The 22,430-nt window shown below is 40.8% G+C and overlaps 3 protein-coding genes across 4 annotated transcripts in view; 1 reads left to right on the top strand and 2 right to left on the bottom strand.

Moving 5' to 3' along the window:
• Window positions 1-22,430, bottom strand: part of cct7 (chaperonin containing TCP1, subunit 7 (eta)) — a 418,707-nt gene that overhangs the window by 256,465 nt on the left and 139,812 nt on the right. The window lies entirely within an intron of this gene.
• zgc:101765 (uncharacterized protein LOC450036 homolog) lies at window positions 376-3,977 on the top strand. The gene is made up of 6 exons (XM_061709751.1): window positions 376-546; window positions 1,227-1,536; window positions 1,620-1,765; window positions 1,976-2,115; window positions 3,173-3,331; window positions 3,412-3,977. Exons 2-6 carry the CDS (start codon window positions 1,289-1,291, stop codon window positions 3,589-3,591), a joined length of 873 nt encoding a protein of 290 aa, XP_061565735.1. The 5' UTR covers window positions 376-546; window positions 1,227-1,288; the 3' UTR covers window positions 3,592-3,977.
• badb (BCL2 associated agonist of cell death b) lies at window positions 3,967-9,877 on the bottom strand. The gene is made up of 4 exons (XM_061709752.1): window positions 9,730-9,877; window positions 9,022-9,174; window positions 7,242-7,462; window positions 3,967-6,556 (listed from the first exon to the last, which is right to left on the bottom strand). Exons 2-4 carry the CDS (start codon window positions 9,164-9,166, stop codon window positions 6,419-6,421), a joined length of 504 nt encoding a protein of 167 aa, XP_061565736.1. The 5' UTR covers window positions 9,167-9,174; window positions 9,730-9,877; the 3' UTR covers window positions 3,967-6,418.

Genomic DNA, 22,430 nt, shown 5'->3' on the forward strand with positions numbered 1-22,430 from the left:
AAATAGCGAGTCTCTGGGAAAGGGAAGGAGAAAGCCTTCAGCGACATGGCTGACCTGGAATGATTTAGGGAAGAAACATTGGACCATTTGGACATTACTTCCCTAATTGCTGGTCACTAACAGCGGTGATATAGATTATTATTCGTTTTCAAATGAAACAGTACACAATGTACGAGTGTAAAACCGCACTGACCGTCGATGCAACACTTGTTTCTGGGTTTGACCGACACCTTTTATTCCCGCCTTCAGACTGCTGGAGCGGCTTCTATTCGCTGAATCCTCGACCAATCAGCGACGGCGAAAACAGTGTCACTATGGTAACAAAAAATCTCCGCCTCAAAGTGCGTCACGTGACTGGTCACATGACCCCCATGTGCACAACAACAGCGCTTCCATTTAGCTTCGGCAAAGAGAATTTATTTTCCTCATTTTCAGTGACATATTTGTATTAATCTGTTTTTAATCTTCACCGAGTGACAAGAAACGAACACAGTGGCCATCTTTTCACCTCTCCTTTGAAAGTGCCGACCAAGGTCGACTCGAAAGGTGAGATGGAAATGTGTATTATAAACAAACATTCATTCAATAGCTCTTAATGCTTATTACCGTAAGTTTTAAACACATTATGTTTTAAGATTAATTAATGCTGGGTAACAGCTGTACAGTGAGCTGTTACGTTAAACACCTTTAGTGTATTCTGGTATTTTAACAGTTTATCATAACAGTTTTTTTTTACTTCTTTGTATTTGACACATCTTTATAAAAGACCATTATAATTCACACATTGTTGCTAAAACTGAGATATTTTTATATTACTACTTTTAATCTATGTAACAGTGTCATTTATTTAACAAAAATTAATCCAGAATACAGAAACACTGTGAAACGCAGGAAAAGTGATATTCAGTTTCTGTTAGATACACTTCATTAACTGATCATCAGTGAGTGTGAGCACCGCTATAAAAGTAGACAATTTGCCAGTTTGCTGTCTAAAGCAAACCGCTGTGTCTGTAAGTTAATACAATACCAAGAGGGAGAGGCATAATCAGTGGTCATAGAGGAAACTGTCACTGTACATCAACTGAGGAAGTGTTATAAAGTTATTTCCAGAAAACACCCAGCATGAATTAAGTTTGTGAATTTGCACCTGAAAAAAACGCAAGACTTATGAATCCATAATCTAATGTAAAATAAAACCCAATATTTCTCTCAACTCCCTCTCTTAGTTTTTGTCAAGGTGATGAGGACAAGATAGTTCAATCAGGAACCGGAGGATACAAGCCCTGAGATGTCCCCTTCCTCTTCTTCTCCTTCTGTTGTCCTGAGCACGGGGCATCAGATGCCCCTCCTTGGTTTGGGGACCTACAAACTGAGGGGGGCTGACGAAGTGTCCCGGGCTGTGGATGCCGCCCTGGCTGCAGGTTACCGAGCCTTTGACAGCGCAGCTGTCTACAGGAATGAAGCTGACCTTGGCAGAGCGCTGCGGGAGCTGCTGCCCAAATACGGCTTGACGAGAGAAGATGTGTTCATAACCAGGTGTTTTGTTTTTCCTTTTAATTCAAAGAAAGTGGCATGTACATCATTTACTTAACAGCTTGTTTTCTTCTGTTTCAATGCAGTAAGCTGGGCCCTAAAGATCAGGGTGAGCGGGCGATGGAAGGTGCCCTCCACAGTCTGTCTCAGCTGGACTTGGGTTACATCGATCTCTACCTCATCCACTGGCCCGGCACACAGGGACTACAAGTGACTGACCATCAAAACCCAGGTAGAGGGCAGGTTACATCGGCTTTTTCCTTGGAAACATGACAGTCAATGTATGCATAAATACTCAGTTTTAAAAATAAAGGTGAAGTAAAACTATTTAGTTTTCTTTTTTTGAGGTGTACTGAGCTGTCCTCTCACATTTCTCCTCTACATTATAGAGGGATTACTTAAGTAATGCAATGACGTGACCCAAATGAATATTTGATCGCAGGTAACCGAGCTCAGAGTTGGGCCAGACTGGAGGAGCTGCACAGCCAGGGGAAGCTTAAGGCTATAGGAGTGTCCAACTACACACCCGCACACATGAGAGAACTCATGCAGAGCTGCAAGATCCCTCCTGCAGTCCTACAGGTGCAATGTGAAAGACTGGGAGGATGACACATAACACATAAAATTATGTTTATAAAAATAAAAGTGAACTTTCTATATAATTTAAACGTTTGACATATCAGGATGTAACAAAAAAAAAAATCACCTGGTCCTTACTAGGTTTAAAAATAGAAACTCAGATGAACAGACGCATGACATATCACATTGTGTCACTTATTTAAAAAAAAATGAATCCAAAATACAGAAACACTGTGAAACGCAGGAAAAGTAATATTCAGTTTCTGTTAGATACACTTCATTAACTGATCATCAGTGAGTGTGAGCACCGCTATAAAAGTAGACATTTTGCCAGTTTGCTCGTCTGAAGCAAACTGCTTCATCTGTAAATAAACACCATACCAAGAGGGAGAGGCATAATCAGTGGTCATAGAGGAAACTGTCACTGTACATAAACCGAGGAAGTGTTAAATTTGCACCTGAAGAAACCGCAAGACTTATGAATCAATTATCTTTTTGACAAAGAAAATTGGGCGAATGGCTGGTCAAAAAGAAAATTTTTGGTTCAAAACAAACACACCCCATCAGAACAAACACGTCATACCAGCTGTCAGGCACGGTGCTTGGGAGCTGATCATTTGGGCCTGTTTGGAACTTATAATCATGAGGTCAAACAACTCATTTTGTATATGGAAGTATTTTTGCATAAAAATTGAGGCCATACGTCAGCTATACGATGTCTCAGTGAAATTGGGTCATGTAGTAAGACGGTAACGCCAACTATGCCATCAGATCTACAACAGAATGGCTGAAAAAGAAAATAATTACTTTTTTTAATGACTAACCCAATTAAAATGACCTGTTGGGATCTGAGGACTAAAGATAATTACTTCACATCGTTGCTGCTGTTGGTGGCTTTACAAGCAACTCGGTAAAAGAGTGTATTTTCATTGTGATGTTTTTGAGGGTGTATTCATTTACTTTTTAAACTAGGAAAGGACCAGAATATCCTTGAACTTTTTACATCAATTTTTAACACGTTAAACCACAAAAAAGGTAATTTTTGGATGATTTCCTCCAGGTGGAGTTTCATCCGCGGCTGTGCCAGGCGGAGCTGAGGAAGGTGTGTGCGGATTACGGCGTGTGCTTCCAAGCATACTCTTCCTTGGGGAAAGGAGAGCTGGTCACTGATCCCGTGGTTGTGGAAGTGGCAAAGATCTATGAACGCACACCCGCACAGGCAGGTTCATCTGTTTACGAATAATTAGTTTCATTCTAGTGTTTGGAAAATGCTCATTCTTTGTGGGTTTTTTTCTCCAGATTCTGCTGCGCTGGGCCGTGCAGCAGGGCTGCCCTGTGCTCCCCAAGTCATCAAAACCAGACAGAGTCCAGGAGAACGCCAGGATCTTTGACTTCACAGTGAGCAGCGGAGACATGGACAGACTATCAGCTTTGGACTGTGGACACAAGTACTGCTGGGATCCATCGGAGGTGGCCTGAAACATCAACTTTGGGTCACGATCATACAGATGATCCATTTTGCCTTCTTTACCTTCATTTTTGACAGAAATGTGCAACTAGAGAAACTGGGAAACAAAATTATCTTTTACTTTTGTACCATTACACACTGAAAGCCTTTTTTTTTCCTTCTTAAAAAAAAAAGTGTCTTAACTGATTTTTTTAGTAATAAATCATTTCATGCCACCAATCTTGATAATCTGTTGCCTTAAACTATTTTTCCCACCCCCACACCCTTCTCTGTTTGAATTATCTATATATCACCACACATTTGTTGATCAAGCTCCAACTTTATAGATATAAAGAGCTTTTGAACTGTACAGTAACAGCAAGTTAAATAAAAAGAATCTATGAAACCACTCTTAAAATCATTTATTCATGACAGCATATAGCAGATTTAACAATTGTAGAGAAAATACATTTAAAAAAAGTCATTAAAAACCAGAAAAGTATTCAACAAAAAAAGAGAGATAATAAAATTCACCCCCCCCCCACATCAAGTATTCAAGTAATACTAAGGATCGTTGCAAAACTCCAGGTGCACATGCAAATTGGTAGCTCTGAGAAAGTGTTAATTTCCACAAATGTTACAAATTCAACAACAGTTCTCCTAAATGAGTGTCCCCTCACAGTAGTGACAGCAAATACACCTCCACATGTATTGTGCTGGTCTTGAGTGTAATGTGTGACAGCGAGCAGTAGAGATTAAGGCGGTGATAGGATAAATGGAGAAGGTCTGTTATGGGTCACATCACAGTTTTAAAAGTTTTTAAAGGCAGTTTGTTAAGTGATTATACTCTTAAATATCTAGACACGCGTCTAGAGTGACGTTCTCAAGACTGAACAGATCTTCTCCACTAGCTGATTCCTTGTTTTTAACGTGTGTCAAAGTACAAGTGAGGGTATCTTAGAAGTGACGAGTTGAAAAGTGGATAACTGTATCTTATATCAAGTTTTTTTGTTCAAAAAACAGTAAAATTATGCTATAAAATAATTACAAAAAAAACAAATCAGTTAAATTTTGATGGAAAAAAAGAAAAAGAGGCACCGTTCAGATTGTCTGGAGTTCTCTGATAAAAAGCCAAGTTTAGGCAAAGCTATAAAAAACCTAACCCGAGCATTAAATGCCAATATAGACAACAGTGATGCAGCCCTTCAGCCTGCAGACCCCGAGCGCTTCACAACTCAACCCCACACGTCGAGAGGAAGACAATAAGACACAAGCAGAACAAACCTATAACCATTTCCAATAATCACATTTATAGACAAGTCACAACGAGCCTCATCTTTTTTTCTTTTCTTTAACCAAACTCCATTAAAAATGTTGATCTTCATAATAACAACTTCCATAAATGGTATGTGCCAAGTCTTCCTCGAAAAACCTGAATACAACACGTACACTATCAAAACCAGTGTCAGACCAACACTCCTACAGCCGAGGCTTCACAGATTAGACATTTGATTCACATCGCCATGGAGATGAGATTGAACAACCCACATTTAGAGGAATTATTTCATAAACCCAGCAGGATGGGAAGCGGAAGTTTCTGAACAAATTGATAGTTTGAATACAAAAAACAAAGTCTTTAAATCCCTTAAGCTTGTGTTTAGATTTGACTGGACCCTCAAAACTCGTCCCGTGAGCAAATGAAGCGAAGAATAGTGTTAAACAGCAGTTAATTCGTCCCTGGCCCCTTTAAATATGCACAGAACATACATCACAACAGCTATGGATTGTACACAGCCTATTGCCAAGTTAGCCAAACTTATTGAGTAGAATGGTAACCTCCTGAATAAAATTCTGGTTAAATCACCGGGCTTATAACCCCCAACCCTCGCAATTTAATAAAATATTCACAATATATTTACAGATAAAAATTCCTTTTTCTTTTTTGCTTCTCCAAGGCTTTAAAAAGATAGATTGGTTTGTGCTTTGAAATGTATGTTTAATATCATCGACTATAATCTAACCCTGAAGTTTTTCAAAAGCATTTGTGCATCATCATCGATTGTCCTAGAACAAGATTGTTTTTTTTTTTTTTTTTTTGGATAAATTTGCACCGATAAAAGCAATTACTGATAGTCGAGTACCGGTACGTAAAAAAAAAAAAAAAAGTGGTACTGACTTGTAAGCTGAATAAAACGCACAAGCTGAATGCTTTACAGAAGCTGTCCTTTTTATACGTTTCCTATGTTGCCTGCTGATATTTATCTATTTTTTTGCCATAAAATGATCGTCAGGAGCTTGTGCAAGTCAGAGACAAGCATTCAGAGGAAACCACAGGATGGAAAACCTGTTTAGCAGCATTGCAAGTGGCCTTAGATATTTGGATTTTTAGATTTCAGCACATTTATCTCTCCATCAGTCATATATTGCATCATGTCAACACGAGAGACGATTGACCTGCAAGTGTTTGAGTATTTCAGGATATCAACTCTCCTTTTCATCTGTTTCATTAGATTTGGGCAGCGAGTCAAACCTCGTGGCTCTCTGACTTTATTCATTACACAGCAGACTGCCCAACTGTTTGTTTTTTAAATTCACAGTCAACACAAATATAGATGTATATAAAAAATATTCAAAGGTTGTTATGAGCATTGACATGAAAACGACAGGGCGAGGTCTCACTGACAGTGAACTTAAGTGTCCCTTTCAGCCACTTCTTCATGTTCTCTTTCATATTTGATCAAGCAAACCTTTTTTTTTTTTCCCCTGTCGTGAGTCACATTGTTTTGTGACGCGCCATCTTTCGTTTTGATCTATCCGCCCCCAAAAAGATAGACTTGGTAAAACTCTTATTTCCTCTCCCTACTCAGTGCGGTTGGTGTGGTTTTCGTGGTGGTTGTTCTCTCCCTCCATCTCCTGGTGACTGAAGAGGTAGTTCCACCAACTTCTGGAGTGGTGCATCTGATTGGCCCCCGCGGCGCTCCTCACCTTCCTCATCTCCTGCACAAACAGATATGAAAAGGAAAGTGAAAAATGAACCAGTCATACGTGGATCTTTCTTCTTTGCTCATGATCTCCCTTGTGGTCGAAGTCAGCAAGCAGCACGGTGAGATCCTGGTGTAACATGATGCTATTTCTTTAAATCAAATAGGTCTATAATCCCCACCTTTTACCCAACAACACCAAAGTATGGAGCTTCTTTTGCCCACTATCTTTAAACCTTCCTCTATCTTCTAGATTTTCACCCCAGGTCCTCAGCTCCACCACACTCTTGATTCAAATGATTAGAAAGGTACCAGCTTGTCATCAAGTAGAAAATAAATCTGATTCTCATATAAACTATCAAACAATGAACATGGTCAAGTTTAATACTAGTATTAATATGTTGCATAACTACACAGTCATGTAATTCAGGTAACAGCTCAAAAAAACATTTTTGATAACACCAACCCAAATCGATATCTGATCAGATTGAATCGAATCGTGATAATCGATTCTGAATCAGAATCAAATCGATTCTTGACATTTGAACCGATCCCCAGCCCTATCATCGAGGTCCACAACACTCTTGACAATGGTCTGCTACTTTGAGCCATGTGTGTCAGAGCAGAGAAATGCCTAAAACGGGCGGGACAGCAGGCCCTCAGAATCGGGTTGGACGGCCCTGTTCTCAAGGTGTACTCACCCCTTTATCAAGCAGGCTGTCAAACTCATCGCTCATCCTGCGAAGCTGCTGGCCGTACTTCTTGGCAGCCCACAGGGCTGGAGGAGCAGACTTAGATCGCCCCCTGAACGGGAATCCATCCGTGGGGGTTCCAGCCTCCTCCTCCCCCCTGGCTTGGAGCTCCTCGTCTCTGGAAACGGTGGAAACGATGGATTCGGAGTTCAGCCTGATCCGACCGTTCACTATATGGAAGAAGGACACAAGATAGGAGGAGATATTTTTTTTAAAAGCACCAAAAAAAAAGTACGAAGAAATACTAATAATGTCCATGTTTAATGATCTGAGGTTAAAGCATCGCTAAATATGAAATAAGCCAGCTAACACCCAACCTGACAATGTAGTTTCATGCCAATATCGTGGTTAAAAAAAAGAGAAAAGACTAGATTAAAAAACAAATCCAAATGAGCGTTAGAAGGATGAAGGCAAGAGGAGACAAAAAAAGAAAAAAAAAAATGGAAAAACTAAACAAAAACTACTCTACATTTAGCAACAATAGGATGTAGTTTGCAGCTGTGATTTATGAACTCGTTAAATGAGATCATAATTTATCCAAACTTATGTAATATTTGATTAACGTAAAAGCATTTCATTTGTTTTCTTCGTAAATGTCCTTGAAATAGTGGTCAAGAACACCCCCGACACAAAAACGGTTTGGCCACTGATCAAACTATGACGTTATCATTTGATTTGAAGTTCAATAGTCCACTCAGCACAAGTCCACTCCTCAGATGAACAGAAAAGAAAGATGAAGAAAATAGAGGCCTTACAGATTTTCTAAACAAATATTTTAAAAAGGTTGTGACGGAGAAGCTGGAACTAGTAAAGTCAACGCAGAGCAAGGTTAGACACAGTATTCACCAACGTTTACCTGCCTGGTAACGTAAGCTGCCTGGCCAGCTCTAAAGTTAACGTCCACAAGCTTTTATAAAAGTCTGACACAACACGTTGTGTTTGACAGTAGGAATGGGCGATATTTTACCGTTCACGATATATCGTCAAAAAAAAATCCCCACGGTAAGAAGTTGTCATCTCCCGGTAAAAACGATAAATTCCCGTTGATGATGTTTTTGTGTAAAGCTGATTTATGGTTCTGTGGAAAGAAAGAAAGAAAGAAAGAAAGAAAGAAAGAAAGAAAGAAAGAAAGAAAGAAAGAAAGAAAGAAAGAAAGAAAGAAAGAAAGAAAGAAAGAAAGAAAGAAAGAAAGAAAGAAAGAAAGAAAGATCTGAGAGCGAGGAGTCATTCCAGTTTTGCAGTACAGGTGTACTAATTTAATTATTTTTTATTAATTCAATGTAATTGGTGTAGTTTAGTAGTATTCAGTATTCTTTTAGAGCAGTGTTTTGGGGGCTTCAAAGACTGAATGTGGTGATAGATTTATAGTTAAAAAGGTGGAGTTGAATTGGTATTTTTTTTATCGTCATTTTTATCGTTATCGGGATAAATGCCAGAAATTATCGTGATACATTTTTTAGTCCATACCGCCCATCCTTATTTGACAGAAACGGCTGAGTGTGATGGAGGAGGATGCCGCTGCTCCAGAACGGAGGGACAGAGTCAGGCTACTGATGACAGAGAGAGAGGACCAGGAGAGGAAGAGCAGGGGGAAAGGAGAGATCCAGGCGTGGGGGAGAGCCATCTAATATTATCTCCTCCCGGGTCAAGACTACCAGCTGGCTCGCCAGCCAATAACCACACCCTCCATGTCCTCCGTGTCCTCCCTTCCCACGATCCTCCTGCCTACCTGCAGGTCTGAGGTCAGGTAAGGTGAGCCGGTGGCGCTGCAGGACCTGCTCCTCTTCTCCACCTGCTGGGGGCTGGTTTTCTTCTTCTCCTACCTCCTCCGAAGGCTCTGACTCACTGTCTGAAATGGTGAACTTTGCAGCCATTGTGACATCTGGAATTATAGACATTAAGAAATATAAGAAACAGAAAAAAAAAACAAAACAACAACAGTGAGTAGGAGATGTACACCAACTCCCAGAATAAAACCACAGTAATAACATTTCTCCTGATTTGAATGGATGAACTACAAAGCATGAGGTATAAGATCATACATGCAACTACTTTTTAAAAGGATTATACCACATTTTCTACCATTTTCCTTCCCCACAACACATGATCTGGTTATTGAAGACGTGATAAAATGGCATCATCGTCCGTGTATCTGCAGACACCTGTGTAACACCCGGCGGTCCAAAGGTGTTTAGCAGCAACAAACACACCAGATAGCATTACTCGAGGTACATGTTATGAAGTACTTGTAGTTGCCATTGCCGTAAAACCTGCTGACAAAACCCCTTTTTCCCTGCGGCTACAGACCGTCTCCAGTGTTGTTGTTATTGACTGAAGAGGACAAAAGAAACTTCCTGCAGGGCGGAAGCTGCAGCGGCAAGCTCAGCAAACTATCCCTGTTAAACTAACTAACAGGCCTAGAAGTGGGGTTTCTTACCCGAAATGTTTATGGCATCAGGTGGAGAAGGTGAGCGTGTCTTTGGTCGGCCTCATGCAGCCGTGGCAGAGGTTTTTGTAGTATCTCCGTGTTTCTTTTTAATGTACAACACACCAGCTCGCCCAATGGCCGTGCGCCGGTGACGTCACTGTTGCGAGCGAGGACTTGTTTGTGTGAGCGGGTTACCGTAATGCGCAGACTAGCTGTGCAGCGGCTTTCACCGGTAACCGGGCAAAGCAGTCCAATAGTACCTCTAGCACAGTGGTCCTAAACCTTTTTTCAGTGATGTACCCCCTGTGAAATATTTTTTCAGCCAAGCACCCCCAAACCAGCGCAAAGCACTTTTGGTTGTAAAAAAAGACCTAAAACAGAGCACTGTGCCATCAGTAACTGATTTATTAAACATAAAAATATTGCTGCTATGCTTCAACCACGACTCCATCGTTGGTCCAAGTGATTGACAGGTGAAGCCAGGTGGCATTTGACAGGTTAGGTGGAACCATCCTGGTGTGGGGGAAACTCTGGGGTTTTAGGATAATAGTTGAATAGCCTACTCCTGAAGATAAAATGAATTTAGACTTATATATTATTATTATTATTATTATTATATATTTTCCTCAATTATTTATTAAATATTTATTTTTAAGGGATTTTTGCATGGATGCTACTTTTTAAATGTATTCATGGGTTTCAGTCACGTGACATTTTTTGTTGTCAGCGCCATCTTGAGGACCGACCGAGGACCTTTCCGTCGCGCAGCCAATATGACGTCTCACCTAATAACTCACTTAACTCCCGCAGAACAGCAACGGTATCTACAGAAAATTGACACTTTAGGTTTCGATCCGTATCTAATATCTAATCAATTACTGACTCCACTCCAGTCTGCCAAAAACCTGCCAGATTTGTCGTTTGCGGACATATATATCTTCCTGGTCCACAATCCTTCTCCATACACCGGCGAAGCTGTCAAAGCTTTTAAAGTACCAAAGCTTACCGCTACTTCACATCATGATGGGTTAAAGATGCCAAACTTCATCATGCGGAGGCCAAAAAAATGTTCGTGGTAACAGGAAAGGTAAGTGACAGTCTGGTGATGAATAGCATAAGCATTGAATTGCCTGCACAGGATACGTTTATGTAATGAAAAGTAAGAAGGCAGTTCACTTTTTCAGTAACGTTACTACTCTAGAAAGTAAAAGCATATCATCATGTCACCATAAAACTTTATTAAAACATAAAATATAAAATATGATTTATTATATTATTAATGCAAATGTTCATCTTGCGCTCCCGATCTCCTGCGCGGTGCGTCCCGTGACGTCTCCATCACCAGCGGTTTCCCAAATCCAACTCAGCCTGGATCTCGTGTCCTCTGCTTTTTTCTCACATCTCAGTAATGATCTGACATGCTGACATGCTGGCTGCATTTAACACCACGAACACGCCGCTCATTCCACGCTGTTCGCTGTTTGATTGCGTCACCACACGCAGTTATTAATTGTTCCCCCCCCCCCCCCACTTACAGGACCTTTTCTCTCCCTCCCGTCCGATGTTCTGGGACCTATATAATAATAGGATATTATTTATTTCTGCCACTTTATTGTGGTTTTTGTGGTGAAATGAGGAGGAATCATAGATAACTTCTCATTTCAACTAACTGGATCAGCCGTTCCTCATCATGACTGTTTCCTACAGCGCTTTCAACCGGCTTTCAACACGAGTGAAAGGAAGAAAATAAAAGAACATTTAACATCACAATATCCCACGGCCCACTTAAAGCACTGATAAAAGGTCAATCCCGTTTTTTTAGACTTATTATTGTCGCATCCCACGGCACAACAGATAGACGGCATGCTGAAAGTCGGTCCTAAAGATGGCGCTGCGAGTACTGTGTGACGTCACATGAAATCGATGAATATTTTAAAATCTCACGTACCCCCTGGAGTGTCTTCACGTACCCCCAGGGGTACGCATACCCCCATTTGAGAACCACTGCTCTAGCAAATAAAAGATATACACCACAGGTGTCAAACTGAATCCCAGAAGGGCCGGTGTCCTGCATGTTTAGATGTTTCACTGCTTTAACACACCTGATTCTAATTAATCATCGTCACCAGCTTGTCATCAAAGTCTGGATAGTTTTGTTGATGACACGTCACTTGTATCATGGTGCAATGAAGCAGGGAAACATCTAAAACCTGCAGGGACACCGGCCCTCAAGGACTGAGTCCGACACCCCTGATATACACAGTACTCGAGTTGTAAAAAAAATCAGGGGGGATGGTGGATTTTATCATATGGGGACAGATAATTTGTGTTGATTACAAATAATATAATATATTACAAATAATAGCAGTGACCAAAACACCTGCAGAAATACTGCAGGAATGACATAGCAGCAGTTAAATGCAGCCTTCTGTAAGCTTTAAATATCCACTGGGCTTACATCAAATACATCAAAACACAACAATAAAAAACAGTTTTCTGAACTTATCAATATGACTCTGTCCTTCACAGGATAAGTAAAATGGATCACTGCAAAAACTCAAAATAAGAATATTTGTCCTATTTCTGTTAAAATGTCTCATTTTAGTAAAAAAAAATCTCATTACACTTAAAACAAGACTCATCACTGGAAAAAACAACAATCTTCACCTGTTTCAAGTAGATTTTCACTTGAAATAAGTAGAAAAATCTGCCAGAGGAACAATATTTTTTTGCTTGTAAAAAGAAGATAAATCTTGTCTCACTGGCAGATTTTCCTACTTATTTCAAGTGAAAATTTACTTGAAACAGGTGAAAATTGTCAAATAAGTTATTTTTCTGGTGTTATTTTTCTGGTGATGACTCTAAATGTTGAAATAGCAGTAAAACCACATTCATTGATGAAATGACATAAGGGATGGAAAGGAGGGATGGCAGTTTTACAGGGGGGATGATTTTGACTGTTTTTATTTCAGGGGGGGATGCCATCCCCCCTCATCCCCCCTCAACTCCAGTCCTGGATATACATAAACAAAACTTACACATCAACAAAAATGACACTTTTGCTATCACCCTCCAAGACCCTTCCCCTTCCGAGGTTCAACACTACTTTGATATTTAGGTATCCTGCCCTGCATTTTCCTCCCGTAGAAGCACCCCTATCTCCTTTTCTAATGTATTGATTAAACGGTTTCCAGATTTCCTCGTACATTTGTGTTTTAATGTATATTAATGTTATGTATGTTATTCTCTCCATTGACATACATTGTGCCATAACCTCGATCCAAGCACCGATTGTAGGTGCATCCGTTTCCTTCCAGTTAAGAGCAATAATCCTTTTTGCCTGCAATACAGCAAAATCAATAAATGTGCGTTCTTTGGTTTTCAAATTGAGATCTGCTGGGTATAGATGCACAGAAAAAATACAAAATACAAAAATAGTACAGCTATAGGGAAGGCAAGGCAAGGCAAGGCAAGTTTATTTGTATAGCACAATACAACACAAGGTAATTCAAAGTGCTTTACATCAACATTAAAAGCAGCAAGACACAATTAAACAGTAAATAACAAATAAAATGAAATAAAAGGATATTTTAGGGCAGTAGAGTACAGCAGGTAAGTATTTAATTTAAGAGTACGCTTCAGTAAACTGTGATGTTTTTAGGCCTGATTTTAGGCCTGAAAGGAGCTGACAGTTGCAGCAGACCTCAGGTCTACAGGAAGTTTGTTCCACCGGTGAGGAGCAGAATAACTGAACTGCCTCACCTTGCTTGGTTCTGGTTCTTGGGAAAAACCAGATCCAGATGAACCTCAGGGGTCTGGGAGCTTCATAGGAACTAACAGATCAAGCATGTATTTTGGTCCAAGACCATTCAGTTGTTGTGAAATGTCCTTTATAATAATATCTTGTGTGTGAATAAAAAAATCAATAAATATATTGATAAAAAACTACAAAAAAATAGTACAGCAATCTAGGATTCTTTGATACAGTTCATGTATGTATTGTCACAGTTGGTTACATGAGGACCCAAACGCAGGAGAGAGAGTGGGAGGCAGGAGTTCTCAAAAACAAAGATTTATTAACCAAAAACAAGAACCAAAAACGCTGCAGAGCAGGATTAACCAAAACATGAGATCAAAAACCAAAAACCTGACAGGACACATGGAGGAGGGAAACAGTACGGACCGACAGGGAGAAGGGGTATGACAAAACCAGATATACACAGGGGATAACGAGACACAGGTGCAGACAATCAGGGCAGATTGGAAACAGGAGGGACAGAACTGAAACTCAAAAACTGGGGGGAAGTGTCAAACCCTGACATGTATAAGGTTCAAAGGGTCAACATCTCTTCCATGTGACCCTATCCTCTGTTTCATCCAGTCTCACACTAACTAGCTTCATGTTTTCTTTCAGGACATTAATAAATCTCCTCTTTGGTCTTCTATTGGCAGAATCCTTGCAGAAATACATTAATTGTCACTCCTCTGCACATGTCCAAAGCATCAAAATTTGGCTTCTCAAACATCGTCTCCAAAAAGCCAATCTGAGCCCTCCCTCTGATGTGTTTATTTCTAATCCCTGCCATCCTTGTCACTCCTACGGAGAACCCAAGTATCTTCACCTCTACTGCCTCCAGCTCTGTCATCTCTAAACCATGTAACATCACCAGTCTCACCACCTCCTCATAGACCTCCCCATTGACTTCTGCTGCTACTCTCACTCCTGAGACTTTTGTCCACCCACTCCACCTGCCTACACTCTCCTCTTCACCTGTTTTCCGAGCTCTCCATTGCTCTGAGCAGTTGACCCCAAGTGCTTAAACTCCTGCACCTTCTCCCCCTCTACAACTCACCATCTCACCCTTCCAGTCATCTCCCCTTTACAAACTGATTTATATTCTGTCACTTTCATTCCTCTTCTTTCTAGTGCATAGCTCCACCTCTCCAGGTTTTCCTACACTTTACTTTTTCCTCCACAATTACTCTACAAGCCTTCACAAACATCACAAATAGGTTTTCAAAAGGGCTGTTTCAAAGCCTCTTTTTTTCGTCCTCTATTGTGCCTTGTTGTACATGAAAGACTGGTCCGGGGAGGATGCTTGTTCGATTGTTGGTCGCTTTTTCCTTGTACTCCATGGCGTCATGTTTAAATTGACATAATGAATAGACCTGGAAGCTGTCTGGAAGACGCCCACCGTAAGTCAATCAAGGTCAACCATGTCTATCAGCTGCTTCGGCGGATACATCTGGAAGTGCTGCTGAGTACCAATTAAAGGTTTGCTGTGGAATATCACATTTCAAATGTCTTTTGGGAGCAAGATCGGAAATGACAGCTACTGTACATTAAGCCGACACAGTGCTTGCACAAGTTTGATTGCTTAATATGGAAGTGAATCTGTGTAATTTCTGAAAGAAAAAGTGATGAATTTCTAGCGCTGAATATTTATTCATTGAAATTATGTATCTGAATGTTTTTCAACCTTAAAATATTAAACTGCAAAAAATGAAACTGCAAAAAATTCAACGTTAAAATATTCACCCGCAAAAATTCAAGAAATTCAATTTCGTGGCAGTTTCGTGGCAAAAATGATGACTGACCCCACAGGGGGCCCCAGTACACTTGTCCATTGTACTATTCACATGTTTTTATACTATTAAAAACATTTATTTGTTAGCATTTCGAGTTGTGATTGATTAACCTGAAGCCTCGGGATTAATTTAGCCTTTCCAGTAGAGGGAGCCACTTGATTTGCCACAGAGTGCATCTATAAATAAATATAGATATTGATTGAAAGTCAGTGGCCGCTTGACCCCCCAGAGATTGCCACCCTGGGCAACTGCCCGTGTCCCCCTTATCAGGACCCGCCATCATATGTCAAACGATGCTGTGGGAGTTTTCACATTCCTTCATCGTATTATTGTGTTATTACACTATGTGTGTGTAGGAGTGTGTGTTTACATGTGTTAGTGTGTGTACACTTGTGAAAGTATGGAACAACACAACTGAGACTGGTGGAAATGTATTGTTTGGTCTATGATGGAGAGGCCTGGGAATTAGATAATATCTCACATCAAAAGATACGAGTCCACATCTCAGAGAATTATGAATGTTTACAGCTCTGTCTCTTCATTTACTCAGAGATTCGCCCCGATGCACACTTTACGTATAAAACCTGCCCGGAGGCCAGTGTGTTACAGATCACACTTCACAAACACAATCAGCTCCTGCCTTGCGAAACATCATTGTTGACCAGAGCGGTGCGAGGCTTCAGTGGTTACCTTAAAGAGACGGGAGCTGAAACGAGGCGTTACAGACAGAATGTGGCAAGTTGTGTTGCAGCAATGACAATCACCGACCCATGTAGAAATATTCAACCAGACAACCATGTATTCACGTGTAAAATAGCAAAATATACTTTTAAAAATGCACGCATGTGTCATTATTTGTCTAAGATAGTTAGTTTAAAATTTTCTGTTGATTGTTTTAGACTATGGTGTTGGTCTTTTTTCATAACCTGTACAATAACACTTAAAATAAAATGTGAATAATTAGTATATTCTGCTGTACTATGAAGCATATATATTACTTTCCAGTGCTCATGCACTGGAGGTTTTAAATAAAAATACCAAAAATGAATACTACTTTAAAGGGGAGCTATTATGAAAAACATGTTTTTTGTTGCTTTGACATAAATAAAGTGGTCTCCTCTCAGCCTGCTAACTCAGAGAAGGAAGAAAGCAACCAAATTCTGCAGTGTCTGTACAGCCGCCCGGATGAGCCATCCAGTGTGATGTGACTTCTACGAGCCATTCAGATTGCGTCATTCAGGCAGCCAATCAGCACAGTGCCTCATTATCATAGCCCCGCCCACTCAGAATCCCACATAGATAATGAGGATAGAGAATGGGATGATAAAGACAGGGCTCAGAGGCTGAATTTCTAATTTATTTAGCAAAAAAAATCAAAAGCTTGTTTTTACGACATTCAAGGCCTGTTTAAAATAGACATTAGATGCCATAATAGGTCCCCTTTAAAGATGTGGAACAAGGTTTCCAGCCTAATTACTTCAAACCCACCACTTCAACCATCCCCTTGACGACAGCTATTTCCAAACGTGGTCCAGTTTGGGTATAAAAAAGCTCAAATATGTTTATATCGATAATACATTTTCTACATTCCAGCAATCATCAGACAAGTTTGGTCTCCCAAGACATCACATCTTATGTGTCTGGACCCTCAGCTCCCAATTCTCCTGAGCGAAACACCACTGGACATGTTTCTCCCCCCTCTCCCAGCGAATAAAAGTGCTTTAACTTCCCTTTAGGAGAATCTCTCCCCTGCAGCATGTATTAAATCTGCATGGGAGGGGGAACTTGGGGAGGAAATTACAGAGGAGACCTGGGAAACGGCACTTCACAGCACCTCTTCAGTATGTGCCACACATGGTGTAATGCAATGTAAAATCATTTATGGGGTCATTTATATCCACTGGACCAATGATAGGCTGTCAAGACTTTATGATGAGGCTAGTTCCTGTTAATCTCGATGTAACCATTCCTCTGCAGACCATAATCATACCCCAATACCCTTCACTGGCGGCATTCTGGGATCAAATCGTTCTCACAACCTCTGAGCTTAGTAACACTGCTATTACTCCCCACCCCTTCATTGCATTATTGTGAGTACCTCCCGCTACTCTGCAGCTAACCAAACTGAAGAAGGATTTGATGGCCTTTATTTTGTTAGCAAGACGACAAATTTTAAAACACCTCCTACACGTACAGCATGGATTTATTCCAACTGCTCAAAACTGGGGAAAATGAAATACAACCTTGCAGGATCTTTTAATTTCATTGGGTCACCCTTGTTCTCCTACATCAAAAAACTACATTTTCCCATGTTTCCAGGGTGATGTGATTAAGATTATGTTTGCACTGGTTTACTGAGGTTAAGATTTGCTCTTCATAGCGTGACGACCGGTTAACTCCAGAAAAGTCATGTGTTTGGCAGTTCATCTCTTAAATATATATGAATGTAATATAAATGTGAATTTTATATGTATATCTATGCACCTGTGTGAATGTAAGCATGTGTGTACACATGTGCTGTAGTTGCCTTTTTCTTATTTTTTCTGTTTTTGATATGTTCTACATACAAAATAATAAGTGCACCTATTGTATGTTGCTGGAAAAATCAATAAAATAAGGTATAAAAACAACAACAAAAAATTTACAGACGGTTAATATTGTCTTAGTAGGACTCTTTATTTCTAGACAGGAAGGGGCAGCAGTGTTATGCAGCAGTTATGTGAAATATGCTGATAGCTGAAATCCATTGGTGCATCTGGTCCAGATCTACAATGTCACTTATAAAACATGACTTGTTTTTATATTTAAAAATACAGTTTATTTTATCTTATTTAATTCTTTTATCTTGCTTCCTTAAACGAGGGCTGAGGGGAAACTCCTCCAGACTATCAGCTGTCATTCTTTGTTTGTGCAGCAGATGGAGACGTCAGTCTACAAACCAAAAGCTCTCTTCCTCTTTGGTGAGAGGCGACTGCTTCACCTCCTTGTTACACCAGCTCGTTTTTCTGCTGAAACACCATCTGCCTCCTTTCAAGAAGTCTCCAAACTGCAGAAATAGCATTGTTGCTAATCTTTTGTCTCTCACTGTTTAGAGAAAAGATATTTACGGTAACTGAGCAAAAGTTTGCCTGCAGAGCAAATCGTTCTGTTGACGACGCCATCAAGCTCAGCCTCCACCTCATACTGAGACCCCTGAGCAGCTGAGCTCCCACGTCAGGGCCTGTTCCTGGACTACAGCCCGGCCTTCAGTACACCAAACTGCTACAGTTACAGGTACCCGGCTCCATCTGTGAGTGGATCACTGACTTCCTCACCAATAGGGAGCACAAAGTGCCGGCTGGCAGCCACCTGTTGGCCCCCGTCATCACCAACACTGGTGCTCCACAAGGTTGTGTCCTCTCCCCCTACCTGTTCTCCCCGTACACCAATGACTGCCTCTCCTGCCAGTCATGATGACACCATGGTCCTGGGCCTCATCCAGGACGGTGATGAGACAGCGTACAGGGACACGGTGTCACAGAACTCAAAATAACCTGGAGCTCAACACCAACAAGACGGTGGAGATGGTCATGGACCTCCGGAGACCACCACCCTCCCACCCCTCACTTCTCACCAACAGCTCCACAGTTCAGGTGGTGAACTCTGTGAAGCTCCTGGGCGCCACCGTCACCAGCGGCCTCAAGTGGGAGACACACCCGTCTGTTTTATTTATATAGCACCTTTCACAGACAACAGAATGTCAGAAGGTGCTTCACAAAAAAATAAAACAACATCAATAATAACACAAATAAAACTCTACAATAAAAGTAGCAATACGATAAAAACAAGACAATACTGATAAAAGCTACTAGAAGTACATAAAATCAACATGGTGGTCATAAAACAACCCTCTCACTACTAATGTTTAAAAGCTTGGAGAAACAGGTGGGTTTTTAGTTTGTTCTTAAATCGATGGAGTCCAGAGAACGTAGAGACGGCGGGAGATCGTTCCAGAGCCTCGGGGCGACGGCCTGGAAGGAGCAATCTCCTCGCGTCTTAAATAACCATTTTATTTGTCAGTACATGGAAAAACACTGAAATGTGTCCTCGTTTTTTTTAACCCATCACTAGTTAGACTAGTAGCAGCTTGATTCTGCCGCCCGGGGAGCAATTAGGGTTAAGGGCCTTGCTCAGGGACCCAAGGTGGTATATTTTAGTTGCCATCTTTGGGGCTTGAACCTCCAGACCCAAGCTCACCTCTGTAACCACTAGACTACCACTCCCCCCTAAAGCAGGTACGAGGGACCATGAGTAGGTACTTATCACATGATCTCAGCCTCCGAGATGGAGTGTAGGGGTCTAGTAGGTCCTGGATGTAGGAGGGGCCTGACCACGCAGAGCTCTAAAAGTCAGCACCAAAATTTTAAAGTTAAAATGAAAAGGGACGGGGAGCCAGTGAAGAGTACCCACTTAAAGGCCACCACCATCTTAATTAAAGGCATCTCAGCTTACATAATTACATATGTATTATATCTTTTTTACTTACTTATTAACTTTGTTCTATTTTTATTTCTAATGTGTTATTTTATTGTTCAGTGGTGCTGTTTTTACCAAGTTAACTTCCTGTGTACATTGTACATTTGGAGAAATAAAGTGATTGTGGATTTCTGATTCATAAGTGTATGTTGAGTGTGTCTGCTATTTCCAAGCCTCCTCGAATCATCTGGTTCTCCTCTCCTGTACTTCCCTCACATCGGTGCAGAAAAGTCAGCCATGTAATTATCCACCACTTCTATTTAGAGCCTCTATTCTTCGTCTCCCCCTCTACGTCACCGATCTTTCTCTCCGCACTCCTGCATTAAGAGGCTCTTGGGCGGTCTGGAAGAAAATTAGTCCATTTCTCTTTTGCAAAGTCTGTAATTGACTCTTGAACAGGAAGAGCAAACAGTTCTTTGTTATTTCAGTAGAAAACAGGGATTTTAAAGCACTGCAATGTTGCTCTTTCCGATTCAGAGCATCCAAACAGAACTAATGTGAGTTTTTACATGTAGACGAAGGCGAAGTGTGCCCAGTCAGCTTTTCAAGCTCTGGTTCCTGGATTCACCACTTCCTCATTTGACTCCTGCTTCTTCTCAGAGAGATTATACAAAATGAACCCATGTGAATTTTGGCTGGCGAGTTTGAGAGGCATGAAATTATTATCCATGTTAATCTTAAGTATGTGTGTGTTTGCTGTAAAACTGCCACCCATGAGAATGGTGTTCAAAGTTTCCTGGTACAAGCAGGAGGATTTTCACACACACACACACACACACACACACACACACACACACACACACACACACACACACACACACACACAGAGGGATGAAGTGTAAGTTTGTGCATACGTCTGCTGGATTTGAGTGCAATCTTTGGGAACCATACAATTAGGATCCATTTATAACTCCCTGTACCAACCCCGCCCTGCCTCCCTACCCCTCATCTGGTGGTTATTTTGGGAAATGGAGGCGTATGCACTCCCACGCTGTCTCCAAACCACCACTCAGTGTGTGTACCCATGTTGGTGTGTGTGTGTGTGGTTGTTTGAGAGCAAATGCAGTCGCATTTCTAAGCTTCCCCCGAAATGTTCCTTTCAATTTGACGCTGGGACACTGACTGTCTGCCACTGCCTCCGCGACACTCGCTGTCCTTTCCAATACAGTACCTTCCCTTCTCAGCAGAGTCAGTTTGGAGCTCAGGAAGAGTTTTGAATGTTTCAAAGTGGTTTCCCCAAAGCAAGAAAGATGAACAGCAACTGAAACCCAGACAGTGTACCAGAGATGGGGAGAGGGAGAGACATATGGAAAGGAAAGGAAGAGCTGCAAAGGTTGTGGTAAATGTGATAGTACTTGAAAAAAGAGAGGAGTCAGAGGCAGAAAATGTATAAAATGGTACATGTGAGAGGGACAGGAAAAGCAAACGTAGCCTACACCCGTGCCAAAAGGCTCCTGTGGTCCAGTTATCCAACTGGAGCCCTCTCATCACCGGGCTCAACATGTTCATTATGCACGGACCACTCCCTCGCCGTACGAGTACGTCTTCGCTGGATCACAAGGCTGACATATGGCAGCTTTCTCATTTATTCCACCCCACCCATGTGCGGCCCGTGTGACCCTGCTCCTCTTACAGTAATGTTTCACGATAAATAATAAAAAAAGGAGGCCTGGCGATTTTTTTCTCTCTCCCACATGGATAAAAATACTCAGCTGTGGTCGGTTAGAATAACAAGAGAGAAGAGAAAAATTCACCTGACTGAACCTGTAAGACTCAACACGCTCCTTCAGTGGCAGAGAAGATATTTAGATTCGTCATGCAAGAAAAAGTACAAATACAGGTTAAAAATACCGCCACACCAGTAGAGTTCTGTGAGATGAAGCTGATCTGCACAGGAACTTTGTAACATTGCCATCCATGTTTGAACGTGAGCAAACGATACTGAATTTTGTTCTAGTGTTAACATTTTCCCTTAAAACCTGACGACCTGCCCCTTCGATCCACTTCCCATTTCCTTCGGAAATTGTTTGGTTGCTCTTTTCATGAAGATTTGATCGACTGATTTGATCGATTGTGAAATATTCTCTTGAGGACGTCAATATTCAGCAACGGCAGACTACTTTCTAAATTTTTTGTGAAGCTCACTTTTAATCAGCCATTTCAATAAAATGGAAAAGAATAGAATACATTTTTTCAGTCCAATAACATACTAAAAAATACCAATTACTCTATCCCCGCAAAGTACAGAACATAGATGGGTATTTATTCATACTGCAAAGGGAAATTATATATATTTTTACCTGGTGTACTTAAAAGACCAACGCTTGTTTTCTACTTTCCAAGTATAAGATCAGCGATCAAAAGAACCACAGACTTTTATTTTGACATTCTGCACACACTGACAAAAACCTTCTGATTTAAAGTCATCGTTTCGTTCGTCGTTCGTGTTTGTTTATTTCGAACATGTTTAAAAAACCCAACATCAAAACACATATTTTGAGTTACATGTTCGAAAAGGAGTGGGAGGAACAACTAAACATAAATTATATGTCTGTATCTATTTTTTATACTATACACTAATTTGTATAAATATATATCATTTTTAC

This window comes from Cololabis saira, chromosome 20, assembly GCF_033807715.1.
Source record: "Cololabis saira isolate AMF1-May2022 chromosome 20, fColSai1.1, whole genome shotgun sequence".
In the NCBI taxonomy this organism is placed as follows: Eukaryota; Metazoa; Chordata; class Actinopteri; order Beloniformes; family Belonidae; genus Cololabis; species Cololabis saira.

Excerpts from the sequence above, each read along its gene's own strand:
- zgc:101765 (XM_061709751.1), top strand. The coding sequence starts at position 1,289 with ATGTCCCCTTCCTCTTCTTCTCCTTCTGTTGTCCTGAGCACGGGGCAT. Across the intron at positions 1,537-1,619 it reads GAAGATGTGTTCATAACCAG|TAAGCTGGGCCCTAAAGATC; the intron begins GTGTTTTGTTTT and ends GTTTCAATGCAG. Across the intron at positions 3,332-3,411 it reads ATGAACGCACACCCGCACAG|ATTCTGCTGCGCTGGGCCGT; the intron begins GCAGGTTCATCT and ends TTTTTTCTCCAG.
- badb (XM_061709752.1), bottom strand. The coding sequence starts at position 9,166 with ATGGCTGCAAAGTTCACCATTTCAGACAGTGAGTCAGAGCCTTCGGAG. Across the intron at positions 7,463-9,021 it reads ACCTGACCTCAGACCTGCAG|TGAACGGTCGGATCAGGCTG; the intron begins GTAGGCAGGAGG and ends TCTTCCATATAG. Across the intron at positions 6,557-7,241 it reads ACAGCCTGCTTGATAAAGGG|GAGATGAGGAAGGTGAGGAG; the intron begins GTGAGTACACCT and ends CTGTTTGTGCAG.